At 33.0% G+C, this 22,467-nt stretch overlaps 1 protein-coding gene across 2 annotated transcripts; it reads right to left on the reverse strand.

Moving 5' to 3' along the window:
* Positions 1-6,417: 6,417 nt before the first annotated feature.
* On the reverse strand, positions 6,418-20,985 carry LOC123554459 (sperm axonemal maintenance protein CFAP97D1-like). 2 transcript variants are annotated; one of them, XM_045344631.2, is made up of 8 exons: positions 20,765-20,985; positions 19,667-19,747; positions 14,737-14,855; positions 12,710-12,899; positions 11,465-11,563; positions 10,260-10,319; positions 9,805-9,927; positions 7,480-7,618 (listed from the first exon to the last, which is right to left on the reverse strand). In XM_045344631.2, the coding sequence occupies exons 1-7, from the start codon at positions 20,879-20,881 to the stop codon at positions 9,838-9,840; spliced, it is 756 nt and encodes a 251-aa protein (XP_045200566.2). In that variant the 5' UTR covers positions 20,882-20,985; the 3' UTR covers positions 7,480-7,618; positions 9,805-9,837. The 2 variants fall into 2 exon arrangements, with proteins under 2 accessions (XP_045200568.2, XP_045200566.2); XM_045344633.2 differs by lacking the exons at positions 9,805-9,927; positions 10,260-10,319; positions 11,465-11,563 and having other exon boundaries at positions 6,418-7,618; positions 20,765-20,983.
* Between the last annotated feature and the right edge of the window lie 1,482 nt (positions 20,986-22,467).

Below are 22,467 nucleotides of genomic sequence, written 5' to 3' on the forward strand. Positions count from 1 at the left end.
TTTGTACATACATTATAGTGTTTTATTCCATTTTCTGTCAATTTGGAGTCATATCTTGAACATGGTTGGAACGATTTTGATAAAACATGATAGAAATTTTAACTGGTAATTATATTATGGCAATGCAGCTCCTGAAGTTCCGTTTAGATTGGTGGAGGAAGACAAGATTTGGCCCTTTGCAATTATATATATAGTTTTTATTCGATTTTTAGCTCACCTGAGCTTCGTGCTCAAAGGTGAGCTTTTGTGATCGCCCTGTGTCTGTCGTCCATCGTCAACAATTTGACTGTTAACACTCTAGAGGTCACAATTTTGGCCCAATCTTAATGAAACTTGGTCAGAATGTTACCCTCAATAAAATCTTGGACGAGTTCGATATTGGGTCATCTGGGGTCAAAAACTAGGTCACCAGGTCAAATCAAAGGAAAAGCTTGTTAACACTCTAGAGGTCACAATTTTGGTCCAATCTTAATGAAACTTGGTCAGAATGTTACCCTCAATAAAATCTTGGACGAGTTTAATATTGGGTCATCTGGGGGTCAAAAACTAGGTCACCAGGTCAAATCAAAGTAAAAGCTTGTTAACACTCCAGAGGTCACAATTTTGGCCCAATCTTAATGAAACTTGGTCAGAATGTTAATCTCAATAAAATATTGGACGAATTTAATATTGGGTCATCTGGGATCAAAAACTAAGTCCCCGGGTCAAATCATAGGAAAATCTTGTTAACACTCTAGAGGTCACAATTTTGGCCCAATCTTAATGAAACTTGGTCAGAATATTACTCTCAATAAAATCTTGGGGGAGTTCGATATAGGGTCATCTGGGGTCAAAAACTATGTCACCAGGTCAAATCGAAGTAAAAGCTTGTTAACACTCTAGAGGTCACAATTTTGGCTCAATCCTAATGAAACTTGGTTTGAATATTACTCTCAATAAAATCTTGGACGAATTCGACACTGGGTCATCTGGGGTCAAAAACTAGGTCACCAGGTCAAATCAAAGGAAAAGCTTGTTAACACTCTAGAGGTCATAATTTCAGCCCAATCTTAATGAAACTTGGTCAGAATATTACTCTCAATAAAATCTTAGACGAGCTTAATATTGGGTCATCTGGGGTCAAAAACTAGTTCACCTGGTCAAATCAAAGGAAAAGCTTTTCAACACTGTAGAGGCCACATTTATGACTGTATCTTCATGAATTTTGGTCAGAATGTTAATCTTGATGGTCTCAAGGTCCAGGTTGAATTTGGGTTATGTAGTTTCAAAAACTAGGTCACCAGGTCAAATCAAAGGAAAAGCTAGTTAACACTGTAGAGGTCACATTTACGACCATATCTTAATGAATCTTGGTCAGAATGTTGATCTTTATGATCTATAGGTCAAGTTCAAATCTGGGTCAGATGGGGTCAAAAACTAGGTCACAAGGTCAAATCAAAGGAAAAGCTTGTCAACACTCTAGAGGCCACATTTATGACTATCTTCATGAAACTTGGTCAGAATGTTAATTTTTATGATCTTTAGGTCAAGTTCGAATCTGGGTCATGTGGGGTCAAAAACTAGGGCACCGGGTCAAATCAAAGGAAAAGCTGGTTAACACTTTACAGATCACATTTATGACCATATATTTATGAAACTTGGTCAGAATGTTAATCTTGATGATCTTTAGATCAGTAGGTCAGGTGAGCAATACAGGGCCTTCATGGCCCTCTTGTTTGTACCTCAGAACTGGGGGCACATTGGGGAAATCTTAACTGCTATAAGGAAGGCCCTGCAAGTTGTATTTGGCTTACTAGAGGAAGGCAAGATTTATAGCCCTTTGTACATATATATATATATATAGTACATAAAAAGTTCCTTTTCTGTCCGTCCAGGGTCCTATCTTAGACAAAGTTGAATGGATTTCAATAAAATATGGTAGAAATGTTAAATGGTCTAGGGAAATGCAGTTTTGCAAGTTTCAGACAGATGACTTGAAGATAGCAACATTTAAGTCCTTTGTACTTATATAAATATTACATAAGTAACATTTTTATTGCATTTTCTATTTGTCTAAGTCATATCTCAGACATGGTTTGAAGGATTTCAATAAAACATCATGCTAATGTAAACTGTAATTAGGAAATGTGGCCCTGCAAGATACAGTAAAATTGCTTCAGGAACACATGAGTTATGGTCCTTAGTAATTATAAGTTTACTATATAGGCCATTATTAGTCTTTGATGTCATTCTAAGGTCCATTTAGGCTATGGGATATTGTGACCAAGCTTAAAACACATAGCTTTCTTAGAAACTGATGTATGGTATGTGTTCTGGACACTTGGGTCAAGGTCAAGGTCACTGTTAATAAAAATAGAAAATTGTTTCTAATCAATAACTTCAGTAAGGAACAGAGTATTACGTCCAGACTTGGAATTTAGAAAGCTTGCATGCAGGCCATTGTTTAAGATGTATTTTGGGTTGCTTAGGTCAAGGTCAATATTGTTACTAAAAATAGAAAATTGGTTTTATAACGATAACTTCAGTTAGGAATGATGTAAGCAGACCAAACCTGGTAAATAGGTAGCTTTCATAGATTTTTTTGTTTCAGTTTAAGTAGCATGGTCACTATCACTAAATACAAAGTATAGAAAAGTAGTTTTTGATCAATAATTTATAATGAGTAGCTGAAATTCAGTTGCATGTACTCAGTGCTTTTTATAGGCAGAGAATGCCTCTACAAGGGTGAAACCTGTTTCACGTTCGGCGGGGGGTGGGGGGGTATCAGTTCACTGAATTTGCTTGTTAGTGTAAAAATCCATTGCTTGCAAAAGTCTTTGGTGATAGATAGATGGATTCTGCATTAAGTATATATATCTTTTTGCTAGGTTTAAGAGTCGGGCAGACACAATTTAGGTCATATGGCAACATTTCCAGCTTTTGATGGTGGAAGAAAACTCGAGGTGCCCCTTTGGGCAGTATTTCAGGCGTGGGCAGGCACTTTAAGGTTGAACCACCGACATTCAGTAAGCCAGCCTGATGGCTTTCTCTCATGGAGAATTCTCTACCAAAGTGAAGTTTTGAACCCACATTGGTGAGGGGCAAGTGATTTCAAGTCAGCTACACTAACTACTCTGCGAGGGATGCCCCCAAATGTTCATACTGCTTAAGCTGATCTGTAGTGAACCTTTATGGCCTCTATCATATTTTTGTGACACGGGTGAGATCATATGTCGACTTTCAAGCTTTTGATGGTGGAGTAAGACCTCGAGTGCCCCTCTTGGTATTATTTTAGCCACATTTAGGTACCTGGGCATAACCACCCATCTGTAAGCCAGATGGATGACTTCCTCACATGAAAGAATTTTACACACAAGCAAGGTTTTTCATCATGTTGGAGGAGATAAAGAAATAAGTTTTCAGTCCATAAAAATTTATTCAATGTAAAATAGTGGTACATCGAGAAAGGAAACATGCATCTTCAATATGAAAAAAAGGCATATGATCACAGTAAAGTTTGATGATACAAATCACAAGGGACTGCCACCCAAATATACATGTATGTGAGCCATGCATGCCACGAGAAAACCAACATAGTGGCTTTGCGACCAGCATGGATCCAGACCAGCCTGCGCATCCGTGCAGTCTGCTCAAGATCCATGCTGTTTGCTCACAGTTTCTCTAATTGCAATAGGCTTTGAAAGGGAACGGCATGGATCCTGACCAGACTGCGCAGATGCGCAATGCTGGTCGCAAAGCCACTATGTTGGTTTTCTCATGGCGCGGCTCATATGGTATTCAACAGTATGATTTTTCAAATCTTTAGACTGTAAATAAGCACCTACTACACATAACTATATAATCTAAATTTTGCAATTAACATTTTTAAACAACTTTTTCTTTTTTTTCAAATAATTTATAGATACAAAGTTTCAGTAGCACAGATATATGTGAAGTTTCCACTTTGAGATCATCAATATAAGTTTGAGACTCCTGCAGCCCCTTGTGACATCAGATAACATCAAAAGTAGAGTAACACATCTAAATGTATTTTTTTTTGTTCGTAAGGCTTGATTAAATTCAGATCTACTTTTCCTATCTACAATGTACTTTTCAATATCTAATATCTAGCTATATGACAGAGAAGAAACAATATTTACATTACTGACATGTATTCTTATACTGTTAGTGACTTGGTACACACAAATAAGCAATATGCTCTAAGTTCTGAAAATAAATGCTTTCAGTCTTAAATGTGCACGCAACTAAAGTGGTATTAAACTAAAATAAAACATAGAAAAACTTCATTTAATATGTTACTACTTCTTTGTCAGATCATATTTAGTATTTTAGAAAGGTTTTGAAGCAAAGTACTTAGAATTAAATTCATAGGACATAAATATAATTATGTACAAACGGAAATATATATCTCTTTAATATAATAACTCTACAATTTCAAAAACTTCACAGAAATAAATCTGACCATAATTCATTTAGATACATTGTGTTTTCTTGATATCTGAAAACATGCTATTCTGCAAAGTCCGTATCAGGAGAGACAACATACATAGCATTTACCTAGTAATACCATTAAAAATCCATATAAATACCATTAAAAGATCCATGTAAATCTTATATCTTACAGATTACCTTGTACAACAATATTTCCTGATTTAATTATATTGCAAAGACATTACTAAATAAACTATAAAATCCATATCAGACCATTATAATCACACAAGTATGGATTTATTAATCCTGTATAGATATACCAGGCCAGAATGTGATGTCCGCTTACAATCAGAAATGCTGAAACCTTGAAAAAAGCTTGAATAAAATTATATAATTTCAATAACAGAACCTTTTAGGTATATACACTGCCAATTACATGATCTGGTCAGATTTATTCCTGTGAAAAACAAAATAATACAGGTGTGTAACAATAATACTGGAAACAGTGTAGTGATTCTTTGGTTTGTATAAAAGGCTCTATAATAAACAGTATGTAGATACCGGTCAGATCATTCACGGGTGCATCAGATCTCTCTCTGTAAGTTAAATAACAATGTTCTACTACAAGGAATTCTCTAAACTTGTTAAAGCAAAATAGCATTATTCATTAGCAATGAGGCCAGGCTTAAAGATAAATGTTTTTTTCTGTCATTGATGACAAAGGGATGGTAAAGGCTGAAAAAAGACTTGTATCACAAAAGTTACTACATCTATTGGACTGGCTAATAGTAATTGAGCAAGAAAAGTCAGCAAATTAAAGAAAAATAAACTTAAGCTCTCCTAATACAGATTAAGGTAAACATGTATGCATGCTACCAAAAATAGCTGTATCATTTCAGAATTTATCACAATTGACCATTTTGTACCACAGGAATGATTGGCTTCAATAAAAAATGATAAATTTTCTCTTTAACATGTAAATCTCATAACAAATAAGTAAAACATACACTATCACAAATAAACAGATCTATCAAAATAATACAGAAAATGAAATACTGATATATTTAGACATATGTAAGAAATATTAAAAACACATAATATATTTTCACCTTAATGATATAACATCTATATGCAGTAACAATGATAATAACAAAGTATGAAAGCATTCGTCCATTATTTTGACATATATGTATATATAAATGTTTGGCTGTGAGGTTTGAAAAATAACACAACACCAAATTTTAAAGAGTACCTAGATGTTCTAGTAAACAGTTTGAGAACATTATGTTACCTTTATGTTCAAATTATTTACAATGAAGTACAAGCAACCCGCTACTTTAATTATTTCTAGGGTACTGGTAATGTTCACCTTTAAGGTAGTTCTGCACATTCAGATCAATGTAGAATTTGATTCAATCCTGAGTTTTCAAAACTTTAGAATACACTTAAAACTTCAATGTAGATTTTAATGAAACTCCTAACAGTTGTAAATAAACATTATGTTCTATAATAAGGTGAAATAAAATGTATAGGTCTGTGTGCTTCTTTTTTTTTAGAAATCTGCCCATGATTAAAGGGATTTGCACATTAGACACTGATTTTAAGGCATCATTTAGAATTATTTAACATGTCAAACATTTTGATATCATATTTTTTCTTTAGAAAGATAGTAACATTGCTGTTTAAATAAATTTACTCATGGGTTGCCATTAAATCATGAAACAATTTTCATTTCTGTATACTGAATCGAGGAATCATTCTATATTAAATACCTGGATCAAAGAAGTTTAGTAATGCCATTACTTCAAGCTTATCAAACATGCAGAACTACCTAAATCAATATGTCTTTGATCGTGTTCATTAATAATCAGATCAAAAGGGATTCGCTAACATGTCTCGAGCTTACAATTTCAGTATTAATGATCTATTTACACCTAAATATTGCTTTAAGTCAAATACGGTATGTTGGAGAACTGATTTTATATAAAAAAAAATATAATGTAAATTTTCAGTACAGTAAAACTTCTTGGTCAGATCTATAAGAAAACCAAATTTCTATGGAAGAATAGAGAGCAACCAGCAGAATTGGTTTGATTCTGTTCATACCAAAACTAATGGTTGGCAATTGGTAGAGATTCATATACATTGTAATATAGCAAGTTTCATATTTCATTAATTTTTTATATGTGATGTAATGAAAAAGCACATCCTAAACTTTTCTGCCTGACATAAGATTTGTTATTCAAATCCAATGAATTATATAATAGAATTATAATTTCAAAACAGGTCAGTTTTTGTCTTATTTTGAGTCAATTGAATTAGCACCTTTATTATCCTATTAAACCTACATTTCATGGATTCATTCAATTCAATATATTATATTAATGTGAACCACGCCCTTATGAAGAGTTAATCATGTATAAGACCAGTAACAGAAATCAGTGAATTCCATGCATTATCGAATTATACCAAAAGTTTTAATTATAGAACAACTTCTCGTAAACATTTTAAAAGTTGACCAAAATGTGCCAATGTTGCCCAATTTACCACTATTACCGTACTCATAAAGAAGGCCCTTTGATGGCACAAAATGCAGCCAAGATAAAAAAACATACTTTTTTTTACCAAGTCTGTTCTTTGCAACATGCTTAAACACTCTAGCACTAGCTTAAGCAGAATTCAATTTTCAGACCAAAAAGATCAGAAATGATCACAACACTGAACAGTAAAAAATGCTGAGACAGCATAATTTAGGGATGTCTGTTATTGATCTAATGCCATGAATGAAAACCCGAATTGAAAGCATGGAACTTTGCATGTGTATAGGTCAGGCAGTGATTTGAAACGTCCAAAACTGATGCCAAATATTTTGAATAATTTATGTTTTATATTTATATACAATTATTTGTTCAAACTACTCATCTGCATGGAAGGTCACCTCTATTTTACATTTAGTATGAGGTAAAAATTAATTTGACAATTACGGTAATTTTACCAACAGCAGACGCAACAGAATGAAGTAGACTGGTTCTAGAATGTTTATTATCATGTTTTTTCAGGCATTTTCTACTTGTTGCTGGTCATCGTCCTGACGATCTTTAATTTGGGATTGTGGTTCCTCTTCTTGTTGTCTATCGTCTGCTTGTTTCTGTTCTTCTTTTTGTACAGGACTGCCTTTTCCCTCATCCTGGAAAAAAAATCATTATACATGTTTACATGCATAAAAAAACAGCTTTTTAGTGTTGTTTTTTTAATCTGAACACTTTCCCTGGGCAAAATAAAATTGTAAAAATGCTCTATTACTGGTTTCCCTGGCAGTGCAATCATATGCTATCACTACAAATATACTGGGAACCATAACCTGGAAAATACTGCAAATAAATGTGTGTCTTTTAAAGATACTGAAGACTTTCACATTTTTTGGGTAAAAACTAAATTCTTATCAAAATGTAGTCTGGTTACCAACTAGATAATTTTTTCTACTTTTTTTTTTAATCATTTCTCTCTGATTATCTATGTTTTGCCCCATGTGGTTCTGGGATGATCTATGTATGAAAAGAATTGGAACCACTGCCTTACCCTTGCATGATCGTAAGAGGCGACTAATAGGACTGATCGCCGTGACGTCACGCATTAACACCTGTTTATCTGGTGGTTGGCAAAACAATTGTTTTTACATTGTTTGTGTATGGGATCTGAATTTTTAATTTTTAATAACTTTTTCGTTTATTTAAGGATTTTGAAAATTCAAAAAGTTTTGAAATGCTTACGATTTTCATATTTTCTTATGCAATTATCTTTTTAAAATGAATTACCATTTTAAATGACATATGATTTTAATAGCGGCGTAGCGATGTTCAAAACTTTTAGAAAAACACTGTAAGTTAAGCGTTCATAATTAATCCATTTTACTTCGAAATAATAATTAAAAGTTATTAATAAATTGCTTGTTTTATAACCTTTCTATTGATCAAATAATTATTGATATAATTTGAGTTTTAAGGAAGTTTAAGCCGTTAGAAAAACATCACTATTTACAAAAAACATGGACGCTCGGCATCTGCCCACCCGATCTCTGTCTTATCAGTGCTAAGAATAGAAAATACAAAGGATTTGTATACAAACACGATCTCTCCTATAGGGTCTTAGCACTTGGTTTTGCTGTAACTCTGTGATTCCAGCAGGTATGCAAATTTTGATTCCATACCTCATGTTTTTATTTCGATGTAAATGAGATGTGAAACCAAAATTTGTAGTCCTGTTTGGCGCCATATAACCTATACTGTGTTGGTGCGCCATAAAACCCAAATAAATAAATAAACAAATGTTTTTGGAGAAGAAAAGGGGCATAATTATAATAAATTTGAATACTGGTAGGCTCTGAAGTTATCTCCCTTGAACAAAACATGGGGTCTGAACACAGGCTAAACAAAATGTATTAGAAACTGTATTTTGTAAAAGAAACACAGCTGTGAACAAGGAAAAATTAATATTATATTCATATGATTATAATTTACTCATGTTTTTGTGTGTACAAACTGAGACTGATGAAATAAAATTGGAAAAAGAAAAAAGATTCTGAAATGGCTTTTATATAATTATGATATATCGAAATATGATAGCAATTTTTCCCACCTTTTGTATGTGACGTGCATCAATCACTGATATGCAACATGTATATGAAATTGAAACACGGACAAAATAATCACTCAAAAAGACCCTATAGAATGTTTATGTTGAGTCAACAGAAAAACGGTTTCTGTTTTTCTAATTCAGAAACACTTCTTTCATAATGAAGATATTTAGTTTTCTTAAACCCAAACTTTGAGTGTCAGTTTGTATCACCTTGAATGCAAGTTTTCATTTTAGGCCTTTATAAAATGATATTGAAAACAGAAGTTCAGTTCAAATGATGCGTAACAGCTCTATATATTTTTTCAAAGTATACACATGTACTGGAATTTTTGTGCAACCTTCAACACATAGTGATGTTTTTAAAACTGAAAAAAGTGCATGTTTGAAACATTTTTTACAATTAAGTAGTGAACTGATATACAGGTCCCAATAAGCTACTTCCCTAACTCTCCAGAGGGTAGCTTTACCAAAATTTATATTTACAGGTCACACTAAAATGTTAGTGGGGTCGGATGCAATTTTTTTTTATCTAGAATGCACATAGGAGTGTTTTCCAGCATACGTAAAACACAAAAAAATTGTTTTGAAAAGACCATTGGCAGGCTTGCGTCTACTGTGCTAACATGGAGGTATGCAAATGCTCTCTCTTCTCTCTCTGGCCTGAGATTTAGTGCTACACTGTGCACCCTTTTCCTTATGGTGAGGCTTTTAAAGACTGAAAACGGTGCATGTTCAAACCTTTCACAATGAAATAATGAACTGATATATAAGTTATGCAGTTTCTTCCCCTTCTTCGTTACTCTCTGCTTTTTCCTTGGTCTGAGATTTCTCGCTTTTAGATTTCTTTGAACTCCCAGATTTCTTAAAACAATAATCATGCAAATTTTCAAAATCAACAGTCATGCAATTCTTTTAAAATAGCTAAATCATTTCAAAGACTTAGTATCTCTAAAATTTGAGTCCAACTTACTACTAAGGCTCTATAGAACATATAGCACCACTTACAATTGCATAATTATTAGCTTTAATTTTACTTTAACACCTGATACTTGAATTAAATGTTTACAAATATGCATTTTAAAGACTAGCATCTTTTAAATCTGTATTAATATATTTCAAGACAGTCAGAAACTGCTTTTTTTCCAAATAATGTACGGTATACTATTTAAATTTTTGATTTAAAGGGAGAGTACCTGAGATCTTGTTAGTCCACTATCATACAGAGTTCCTCCCCTTGAGAAACCGGGAAGTTGCTAAAAATTGCAGCAGTTCACATAATTAATGTTAAGAATGAGAATTGACAAATGGTAAAATGTCCTTTATACTCTAAAAAGTCTTTCTAAATTAAGTCAATTAAAAGTAATTATACATAGGTAATTATAACTTATTCTCAAACATTATGCAGCACTGAAATTGGTATTTTACAATAAAAATGATAATACCTGAGTAAAATATAAATGACTTTTCGATATGTAAAAATATCTTACTGAATTTTTTTTTAAAACTTAGAAAAAAATCATGCCACACCAAACACTTGAAAGAGTGCTGCAATACAAACTGTTTAACCATGATACCCACATGAAGAGTATTCATCACTGTTCTATAAAACAATTGAAAAATGCTGCAATGCAAACCCGTTAACCGTGCTTTCTTAACATGTATGAATCTAACCGCTGACAATTTCACCTCAACAGAGGTAATGTCCTTACTACAATATTGAAATCTGATATAAATTAAGCAAGAGATGCCAATAAATGACCTTAACGTTTGAATGCGAATGCAAAAGAAAAACAACTGTGTGCACCTTTTAACCACCAGCTGTTGGAAAAACTCAAGTGGACTGGTTTATTAGTAAAAAGATAGTATATGTAAAAAGACTTACAGTACTCTAATTTTACAAACCAGCATACTATTCTGTGCGTAATTTTAAATACTTTGATTGTCCTTTGTGGGTACTTTAATTTAATTATTAGATAATTCAGGGAAACAGTTTTTTAAAGGATTTTTTAACTGCCTCTGTTTAAAAAGGTAAATTCTATCTAAAGCAAATTAGAAAAAGAAGAAACCAGGAAAAGGTCAGCTACTTTGATCCAATAATCTTCCAAAATTCATGTCCCCTAAGAAAAAAAAAGTGCTATCTGGACCTGAAACTATGCAATTTTATGTCAACAAAATTAAATTAGCTCAGACTTTTTCAAATTTCATTTTTGTGAAACATTAAAGTGTAACAATACATGTGACATTATAGATGTGGTGAAATGTGTAAATCAATGTGAATACAAACACTTTTTTCAAATAAGAAGACAAATATGTTTATCACAACACACAGTTTTCTCTTGCTGTCAATTAGTTGTGCAAGAGTGTTTTCACAATGTGTGTCAAGGACACTGAACGCTACCTTTCCGTATGGTGAGTTTTCAACTGACATAGTCCTCTGGCGATCACCATTTGCGAAGGTCTTTGATCGGTTCAAAGACGTTCTGCTCATAGTTGTGTTCTATAGAATTTAGCAGATTAAAAATAAAATAATCAACCGATCTACAAGCTTTAACAAAAAGTTACCATTATATATAAACCTAGACCTTACAATTTCGGTAAAACTCTGATAAAAAAATGATATCTAAAAAATTCACCCAAACCATCCTTTTAACCTTTAGCCTGCTGCCGGCAAGTGATTCTGCCTTTGCGATGGTCTGCACTGTTCGCTATTCAGTCAGAACATTTTCATTGAACACCCCTTTGAATAAAAAATGGTACTGCCCAAATTCAATGATGGATCAGTCCATTTCAGAAATTTAGCAGGCTAAAGGTTAATTATACAAGGACTACCTATTTTTTCCTTGAAAGAAGTTCCCTGGTTCCCATGAATGCAGGGATTAACATATCATAATTCTGAGTGTAGGACAAAATCCCCTGCGGACAAAACCCCCTTCGCTCATTTTTGCATAGGTGGACAAAACCCCCTTCATCGATTTTACAAAGAGGACAAAATCCCCTTCACTGAATTTTACAAGGCGGACAAAAACCCCTTCATGTTTTTAACAATGAGGACAAAATCCCCTTCGTTTTTTTCACAAGGGGGACAAAAAAACGCAAAGGGGGATTTGTCCTCCTTGTAAAAAACACAAAGGGGGTTTTGTCCGCCTTGTAAAATTCAGCGAAGGGGGTTTTGTCCTCTTTGTAAAAAAGATGGTGGGTTTTGTCCGTCTATGCAAAAATGAGTGAAGGGGGTTTTGTCCGCAGGGGATTTTGTCCGGATCCCCATAATTCCCTACCACACTAACCATTTCACATTTGGGTGTAGATGTATAGTAGCAAACTTTTAGCCTCATGAAAATATCTGATTTAACAGCATATGTTTCAATGTATATGAGTCAGACACATACATATGCACATAGATAAAATTTACCTTGGTATGTAAACTCTCTTACTACTATATCAACGTACAGCCAAGCTTCGTTCTCACGAACTCGAATGGCAAAATTTGTTCCGAGTTATTGGTAGTTTGAGCCATCGAAAAATAAACATTTTATACATATTTTGCCGGGACGTGACAATGAACCCGAGCAAAGGGTGCTGTATGAATTATCTGAGTTCAAGTGAACAAAGTTTCACTGTATATACATGTACCCCAGATACTTACTTGTTTCTCCTCTATCCACCAGTCCTTTGGGAAGTGTGAGATATTATCCATAAATGTCTGATTTTCCTCCCATTCACGCTGCCATTTGTGTGCGCTGTATTCCGGCTTTCTCATCATTATGCGCTTCAATATTGCCTGGTTCTCCTTTGTTACTCGTAACAGCTCACGTTGCCGTTTTTCTCTGTTGAGACTGTAAACAAAATTATATAAAATGATAAAGAAGCACATTATGTATTTTTTAATACCTACAATTTTTTTAACTTTGTTAAGCTGACTATAGCAAATTTAAATATTTATATTTTTCCAGTCAGACTTGTAAATTTCACATCTGACATATGATGCCATTTTATTTCATGTTTTTCTGTCTACTACTGGTTAAAATAAAATAATGCCATTTTATTTCACGTTTTTCTGTCTACTACTAGTTAAATTAAAATAATGTCATTTTATTTCATGTTTTTCTGTAGTTAAATGAAAATAATGGTGGATCATGTTTAAATTTGTCACTATTCACTGGGATTTTCACTGTAGAATTTTCACTGTTACTGAACAATATATAGTAACATTTCAACATGAAATAACATGAATTATAAATAATCTATAATACTTTCCAAAATATACATCTAAAAAGACCCATAGAAGCATATAAATTACAGTAATTACTACAAAAACATAAAGATATGCATTCCACCATATCAAAATGTTAACAGAATCTAAAACTATGAAAATGTTAACAAAATCTAAAACTATCAATTTTTTTTCTCATTATTTACATTGTGTATGGTGTTATGATTTGGAGCGTGAAATTGTCATATACACCAAATGTTATGGGGTAGACTTTGTATAATTCAGAAAATACCACTTTATACAGAAATGATATAGAAAGAGGAGATTAAAATATCTGTCACTCGTGAACCCCAAGAATTTTGATATTCTATGCAACTCATGAAAACATGCATCTGCATGATGTTCACACGGTGAAAGATATTTCAATCTTACTCCAAAACATCAGTTCATAAAAAAAGTTCATTATTACTGATATAGAACAAATCTAGACACTAACTTTATAAATGTAGATCAGAATGCAATATAGATATAAAATAATATTTAAAGAAGCTAAAACCTGCATCAAGGAATTTGCACTACACCTTCATGCAGTAACACTGCACTCCCAAAGTCTACTGTATAACTTAGGCATATTTCTGTCTCAGAATTCATGGATATTTCTCAAAATGATAATGTATCAATAATTCAAATGTACATGGCAATATATGACTCTATTCTTTTTACACAATTATGAGGTGGCCTTATTCCAATGAATTTACATAACGGATGAGTCCTATATACATTCAAAAGTCTCATAAAAGTTACTGCATTAAATATTGATACAGTTTCCAAATATTTGTGATCTCCATTACAGTAATATCTAAACAATTATCAAAGCTTACAATAACAGGTATTGTCATTGATTACAGTATGTCACTGTCGCTGCCCTGAACCGGTGGACAAAATAAACAGTTTCAGGGCATCAAGACAAATATTGATTTTATTATCCCTTAAGTCTTTTCAAATAACAGAATTGTTCTCTTTTGGTACAATGTTATGCTTATGCCTCTCTGATGCTGTTATATGGTCAATTATCAAGGCTATCATGTTGTTTATTACCTGATTTACCATGGTTCAGAGTTCAGATACATAGGAATTGAACCACCAGATAATCAGCCTGAGTAAGAATGATGAGCCATTAAAAATCAGACAATTAGTCACAAAAAGGCATTGTTTATTTTCATTCTAACATGCTCGTTAAACCTGATGATAACTATTAGGCTGAACTTCATTCTTTGCAGTAGTAATGAACTGGACAAACATGCGGCTGTTGACATCGTAACTGATGTTACTCTCTAACCAGTCCATGTGTCAACCATTGTTTATCTCAGAATATACAATGCTTGACTTCCTTCTTTGTCTAACTGACAAAATAATCAGGCCATATTTGAATGCTCAGTAAATGAATGACACAGACTCACCTCTTATATTCATAATTATTTCTATTATCTACACGTCCCCTAGTTCTCATTATATAAGACATTTTTTCCAGCAATATACGGTTGTCACGTTCTATAGTAGCTAATCTTTCTTCCTCTAGCTGTAAAATAAAGCATACGACATAAACATTTCTGCAACAACATTTTTAATTTCAATTAACATATATACTTTATTAAACATAAGTCCAGTTCCAAAATGTTACATTTGTATAGTTTTACATTTCAGTCTGTTATAAGAAAGGGTGATGGATCAAACTTGTCGAAAGACCGACAGTACCGCATGACATTTCGTCAGTTTTGTACAATAATTCTTATAGCTACTCAATGGTACTGCAAAATATTCGTGGGGAACTTATTTTTGTTGATTTCTTGGTTTTGTCAATCCACAAAATTAAATCCCAAACAAATTCTCATTCATTTTTAAATCATCCTCAAAGGTTGAAATCCACAAATTCATATCCCTACAAAACAGTCATTTTGACCAAAACCAAGAAACTTGCCCACTAAATTAGATGACAGGTAAAAATGTGACAATATCCTTTTTGCACAAAAGAAGTTTGATTAGATATTGCAAATAATGTAAGAGTGAGGGAAAGGCTTGTAAAAGCCACTGTAAAAATCTAATTTATCAGCCTTTTAAAAGTCTCCATGATGCTTTTACTGACCTTAATTAGTACATATTTTATTAAATCATAAAAGATAACTACAAAGTACAATCCATAACAGATTTTATAAAATTCAACTTTAAAGGATTTTACTACAAACAAATATGATTTTCAAGGATTTCACTACAAATGCACTTTTTCCAAGGATTTTACTACAAATGAACACAATTTTCAAGGATTTTACTACAAATGAATACAATTTTCAAGGATTTTACTACAAACAAATATGATTTTCAAGGATTTCACTACAAATGAATACAATTTTCAAGGATTTTACTACAAACAATGATTTTCAAGGATTTTACTACAAATGCACATTTTTCAAGGATTTTACTACAAATGAACACAATTTTCAAGGATTTTACTCCTTTATGTTCTTTTTTCAGTATTTTATAGGGATGCTTTAGGAAACTTTAAACTGGTGAATGTATGTTGTATTTCTACAGAATAAAATGCATGACAGATTTTAAAAAGGACATTAGTTTTACCCCACTCCTCATCTGGCCATTGCTACCTACACATATACCCAAAATGATAACGAATTGAATAATAAGTTGTTAATTCGGATAGTGGGGATTAAGCAGTATTTTTGATAGTTGCTGCATATCAGACTTTAAAAAAATAATAATCTGTTTAATAAATTGAAGTTTTTGTTTGTATAAAAAAAATCCTTACTGTATCAAATCTGCCTTTTATAAAGTGTATGTTACTATGAAGAAGAAATTTAAATGATTTACTTTTAGATTTTACAAAGTTTTAATTAAAAAATCTTTTAATCAATATATGTCTGTACATGTACTATGATGACCCAATAAAAACAAAACAAAAATTGATCAGTACAGTATATTCTTATTGATATAGGTATGTTCTTTCTTATCACATGCTGACGTTTAAATATCAATAACAAATAGCATGCAAACACTTGAATGGCCCGAAACGGCTTTCAAAATTATGCCATTATAGAGGATAATTGAATAGCTTGATAGGAAGGTATTGGTAAAAATGTCATCTATTTGAACAGTCCACAAACACGACACCTCCTGCAGGGTAAAAGGTTTTTAATTTAAGTAATGGCTGTAATACATATTTAAACTGTTCTGATCAATACTGTCCTACCAAATGTCATTTAATGGCGATCAAAATCATCAACTTTATACAAGTGTAATTCTTTAAATGGCTTTCGTTATGATGTAAAAGAAACTCGAATAAGGAGACTGTGTACTTAATCAAGTGATTCCAAAAACAAACTTTTATAAAGTTAGTTCTTACAAATCCAAATAATAACTATGTTGATGTTAAAGATTTAGTTGTTATTTAAAGTTATTATAGATATTTCTGAGAGTGGCATTACCATAGCCCATCTTACTGCACATAGTGTGTTTTTGCTGAATGTTTTATAAAAGCTTTTTTCTGTTGCTGTGCATTTAAATTGTGTTAAATTAACGATAATGCCGCATAAGTATTTGAAGTTGATGCTAAAGAAATAAAGAAATTGGACTAATAAAATAATAGTTCTTTTCTTAAATCTTCTAGGCAGTGATTTCCCTTAAGAAGTTGAAGGGAAGCAACTCTTGCATGCAGTTTGACTTTTCTTAAAATGATTGCCCCAGTCAAAATAAGAAAAGTCATATTTGGAAAATTATTATTCTGATTTGGTAACAGGAAGAGTTTGGTATATTGGGTAAAAAACTATAATTTTGTCCACCCTTTTTACACACACATCTATTTCAGCTGGATTTTTACAAGAAAAATGCACATAATTCCACTTGAACTTTCTTTAAATGGTCAACAGTCCCTCCCCAATTCCCTCATCCATGGGAATTAATTTAGATTTTTATAAATATACAGAAAGAAATTTATTAACTAAACTATCTGTGAAAAAAATATCATGTGGGCTCAAAAAATAAATTTAATAGTAGGCCATTTTTTATATAGTTCTCTGCACTTGACCAGATATATCAACCTTCTTTCTATATATAATTGCTTCCCATATAAACTTTCTGCATGAATGAATTAACTGATATGTATTGTGCAAACAACAAATAATGGAATCATGAAAGTTTTCCACTTTGGTGATAAATCTGAATACCCAGACACTTTCTAGTACTTCAAATCACCCCCAATAATCAATATAATAAGTTTTATGTTTGTTTTATTGATTTAAATCAAGCCTTTATTTGAAAATTGAGAATCATTTAGAAAGTATCGAAGTCATAAATTTTCCTGAAAAGGGCTTTAAAGTCTCTATTAAATCCAGCACAAGATATTGTACCTTTTGAATACCTTAAGTAATTAAATGTAACACTTAAATGTCACCTAGGAAACATTCTTGGCATTAAGCTTACATTGATATGTCAGCTGAGATACTTAATTCATCAATAAAGTAAGACAAGAATTTATCCAGTCAGCAGAAAATAGTATGACTTAACCTTTAGCCTGCTAAATTTCTAAAATGGACTGGTCCATCATTCAATTTGGGCAGTACCATTTACCATTCGAAGGGGTGTTCACTGAAAATTTACTGACTGAATACTCAGCTAACAGTGTAGACCATGATCAGACTGCACAGATGTGCAGGCTGATCATGATCTACACTGGTCGCAAAGGCAGAACCAATTAATGATATGTCCAACATAGTAAGGGTTAATGTTGGTAATTTATTTATAAATAAGCTGATTAAAATTCAGAAATGTTTTATCAGTGATTGCATTAATAAGTTATTTTATTTTTTGATAATATGGATGGACTTTTTATGTTACATCTAGAAAAGTTGTTGTTTTAGTATTTGTGCTGTAAAACTTATCATGACATTTACCGTACTGTATATTGTACATGAATGATATCAACAACTGCAAACAATGATAGGTAGAATTGTAGCTTAGAGTAAGTTTAATAAATATCAAAGGAAGAATTTGAGCCGTGCCATGAGAAAAACCAACATAATGGGTTTGCGACCAGCATGGATCCAGACCAGCCTGCGCATCCGCGCAGTCTGGTCAGGATCCATGCTGTTCGCTAACTGTTTCTCCAATTCCAATAGGCTTTAAAAGCGAACAGCATGGATCCTGACCAGACTGCGCAGATGCGCAGGCTGGTCTGGATCCATGCTGGTCGCAAACCCACTATGTTGGTTTTCTCATGGCACGGCTCATTTCTCAGTTTTTGTTTTCACTATCAATGAAAGGGATTTAAAAACTTCAGACGAAACAAATTTCAAATGTAAGAAAACTATCATCGTCAAAAACTGTAATAAACACTATCTCATTTTTGTAGTTTCCATTTGCATTAAATAATGATATGTATCTAAATAACTGTAGATCTGTTATCTTTCACTGCCCGATAATTTCTCCAGTTTTTTTAGGAGTTCATGGCTGTTAATTGAATGTGCCAGTCAAACTATTTACAAATCCAAGAGAGAAAAAAGTTATAAATTATCTTAGATAATGATATGTATCTAAAGTACTATGGATTTTTTATTTTTATGACTTAAAAGAGTTTAACCTGATCTGTGGTTTTTCCAATAAAGTCAAAAGCAATTTATTGATCAAACAACAAATTTCAATTATCACCAATAGTTTAAACATTTAGCTGCTATTCATCTACCCAGGTATTAATGAACAAAACTGATTTGTCAAAGAATCTAAAGATTTTCAGGACATGATGATCATTTTCTAGACCAACAATCAATACATAATCTGATAAAACAATCTTCATGCAGGCATTGATTGACCAATAAATTTCTTTTAAATAACTTGGCCTTGATTAATAGAATGTTATTAATTGATTGAATAGTTACGCATTATGAACATATTCAATAGGACCAATTTACCTAAATATCATTTAATTTTATATCAATGCACCTTCATATGATCATATGAAAAACTTTACAGTATATAATTTCAAAGTTTATCATACCAAATGACACCCATAATGCAGAGGGTTGTGAAAAAAGTTATTTCATTTATAATACGTATGTTTTTTTCCGCCAGCCATTTATATTCGCTATCAAAGGAAATAGATTGTTTCCTTGTTCATTTCTTCGTCACTTACCTTTTCAGAATTCAGCTCGATCCTTCTCTTCATTATAGAATGATTGGCTATATTTTTTATATCAATTTTGAGAAGACTAAAAGCATTTAATTATTCTTTACATGTCAGTGTAACTATATACTAGTCTTAAGATTTCTACGTGTATATACATACCATATTCTATTTGGACATGTTCACAAAAGTGAAAATAACTGTACCTGCAATTTCTTGAGTTTAAGATGAAGATGCATATATGTTGCTGGTGCCTTTGTGTCAACCATTGGCTGGGCTTCCTTCACCTGTTCATTGTAAAGAAACTTTCCATAAATATACACATATGTTTCTGTACAGGAATGTTTACATAAAAGAAAAATTATGTGGTCTGTCTTGCAGTTGACAATACTGTCAATTTCTAGGTTTGGTATTCCTCTGATCTAATTTTGACCATTTTTCTGCTTCAGGCACCCCCTATCTGACACATCCACCACTGAAAAGGCTGAATTATTTTAGAAGGACTGCACAGAAGCAGAGCAGGGAGTTTGGATTACAGGGGTTTGCTAGGAGTAACTACTCCCCATAAAATTGACTTGTTTGAGGAAATGAATGTTAAACCAAACATATATCGGAGTGTTGGGTTTGAATCCCTGACAATTGTTCGCACAGAATTTGACAATGGTATCTACAATTCCTTCTCTGAACTTCCAAAATCAAAGTCTGACATTCAGGAATCTGTCACTGAGTGTAACTAATAAAATTGTGAGCACTTTTAATATAATTGATGTAAACTAAATAAGACCAAAGTATAATAAATGATTTATAAAAATAGAAACCAAACAGGCATCTTAAACACTTCAATCTTTGTTATAAGATTAAAGAAATATTTACTGAACAGATTAAATGTGGCTCAAATTGCACCCTATTCTGCTACAAGACTGTTTCTCTATAAACTGTTTATGGGCCTAATTATGGGCCTAATTAAGTCTTCCCATCAGAAAGTGACAGGGAACATTTTATAAATATCTCAGCCAGAGACTGAACATAACACCTATGAATTAGCTGGTCCTATCCCATGTTAATTAGGAGGTGACAGACAAAATTACTGAACAGAGAATTTTGTCACTGAAAATAATTGATCTAAATCAAAATTATATACAAGTTCTCAAATTTAAATATATTTATATGCATATATTATCGTTGCTACTTTAAATACTGCTTTGATAACACAACATAATCATAAACTCATAAGTATTCAATAATATAAACAGCAAATATTTGAACAGCTAAACAGTAGCAATACGGTAGGTGGGGTAACTTACCAGTCTGCGGTGTTCTTTGTAGTATGTTTGGTCCCATTTCATTTGTAAAAGTTTATTAGTTGACGGTAAAATGCTCTGATAAGAGCGAAACATCTTTGTATTCCCTTGGCTATGCATATTTCCTGAAGTTGTATTCACAACTGTCCTTTTTTTTTCCTATCAATATAAACGAGACACCTGTGTATATTATTGTACAGGTAACTGAATCACGTGATCAAGCGCGACGGATCTCCATAACGACGTTCCGAGTGTATACGGAAGCTAAATCGGATTGTTTCGTCAATGTCCGCTAAGCAACGTTCCCGCCAAAAATGATACAGGGGCGTACTGAGTGAAATAATTTACTGTGCGGTCTGGAATTTTAAAATATGTTATTTGATTTTAATATGTGACTTATGCATAACCTGTTTTTCTTTAAAGGCATGTAAACAGGATATTTGACTGCGCAAGTTATTAATTATACATATTTTCAAGTGTAATACTAAGGTACTAAGTACAAAGGAAATTGTAAAGGAGCGAATCACTGCAATTATATATTCTGATATGGGTTCACGATGACTTTGCTGCACGTAAATTGTATGCCGATACGATTAAGAAGACAGTTAATCCAACACATCGAGTAGCCACATAAACAAAATGACTTCGGAGAACATACACATTATACACGAACACTACGATCTCTTAGCTGGAAGAAGTTCTGTGCTCGTAACACTTTTGCTGAGCGCGTAGTAAAATAGATTAGAATAAATTAAGTTTTGCTTATAAATTCACAGACAGATTTGGGGTCAGGACATACCCCGCCCAACAATCCACCGCCCCTGCCGATTTAAGGTGTAAAAATGGACTTTTTACCATCCATGCTCTATTAGAAGTCTGGCAAGTATTAAACTGACACTGGGAACTGAATGGACGCTTTTCATCGCGTATTAACTGGGTACCATAGTTAACTCGTGTAGTAATCATCCGGTTCAATGAAGTTGAAAGCTAAGTGACAGTGTGGCTCCGTCTGCTTATAACATACAAAATGCAGATAGCCATTCGCACAGAAGTGGAAGAGCACACGCAGTGATCTAGTGGTAACCCTGTTTGACTACGAAACCAAGGCTATACGAGTTCGAGACCCCCATCCCCCTCTTCTTCCAACTAAAAATATTAACATTGCGATAAGAGTACCGTGTTTGGGTGCTTTACACCTGGCACGCTAAAGAACGAGAGGAGCTTCTGGAATTGGAGCGTCTTCTGCATCTTGCACTATCCTTCCACTAAAGTTATTAATAGTCTTCTGGATGAGTCGACCGTATTGGTTACTGGCGGCGGCTATAGATAAACGTACAGACAAACAAACCTAAGTGGATAGCAATTTGTAACACTGTCTGACTACGAAACCAGAGTTTGCGAGCTCGAGCCCCGCGCTCCCCCAACTAAAATTACTAACACTGGAATAAAAGTCCCGTGTTTTGGGTGCTTTACTCCTTGCACGCTAAACACGCAGGGAGATTTCTGGAACTGTAGCGTCCCCTGTATCCTAAATTATCCTCCCCACTATCACAACTAACAGTCTTCTGGAGGAGTCACCCATATGGGTAACTAAAATAAAGTTAAAAACAAAAACAGTACAGAAGTGTTCCACGGAAGAAAAAATGATTGATTTATGAAAGTTATTGGTTCCTTGTCGAAACTCGAATATCAGTTGTCAGGATCGA

Source organism: Mercenaria mercenaria, chromosome 7 (genome assembly GCF_021730395.1).
Source record: "Mercenaria mercenaria strain notata chromosome 7, MADL_Memer_1, whole genome shotgun sequence".
Lineage (NCBI taxonomy): Eukaryota > Metazoa > Mollusca > Bivalvia > Venerida > Veneridae > Mercenaria > Mercenaria mercenaria.

Excerpts from the sequence above, each read along its gene's own strand:
- LOC123554459 (XM_045344631.2), bottom strand. The coding sequence starts at position 20,881 with ATGCATAGCCAAGGGAATACAAAGATGTTTCGCTCTTATCAGAGCATT. Across the intron at positions 11,564-12,709 it reads GGTGGATAGAGGAGAAACAA|AACACAACTATGAGCAGAAC; the intron begins GTAAGTATCTGG and ends TAAATTCTATAG. Across the intron at positions 10,320-11,464 it reads AAAACTCACCATACGGAAAG|CAACTTCCCGGTTTCTCAAG; the intron begins GTAGCGTTCAGT and ends TGCAATTTTTAG.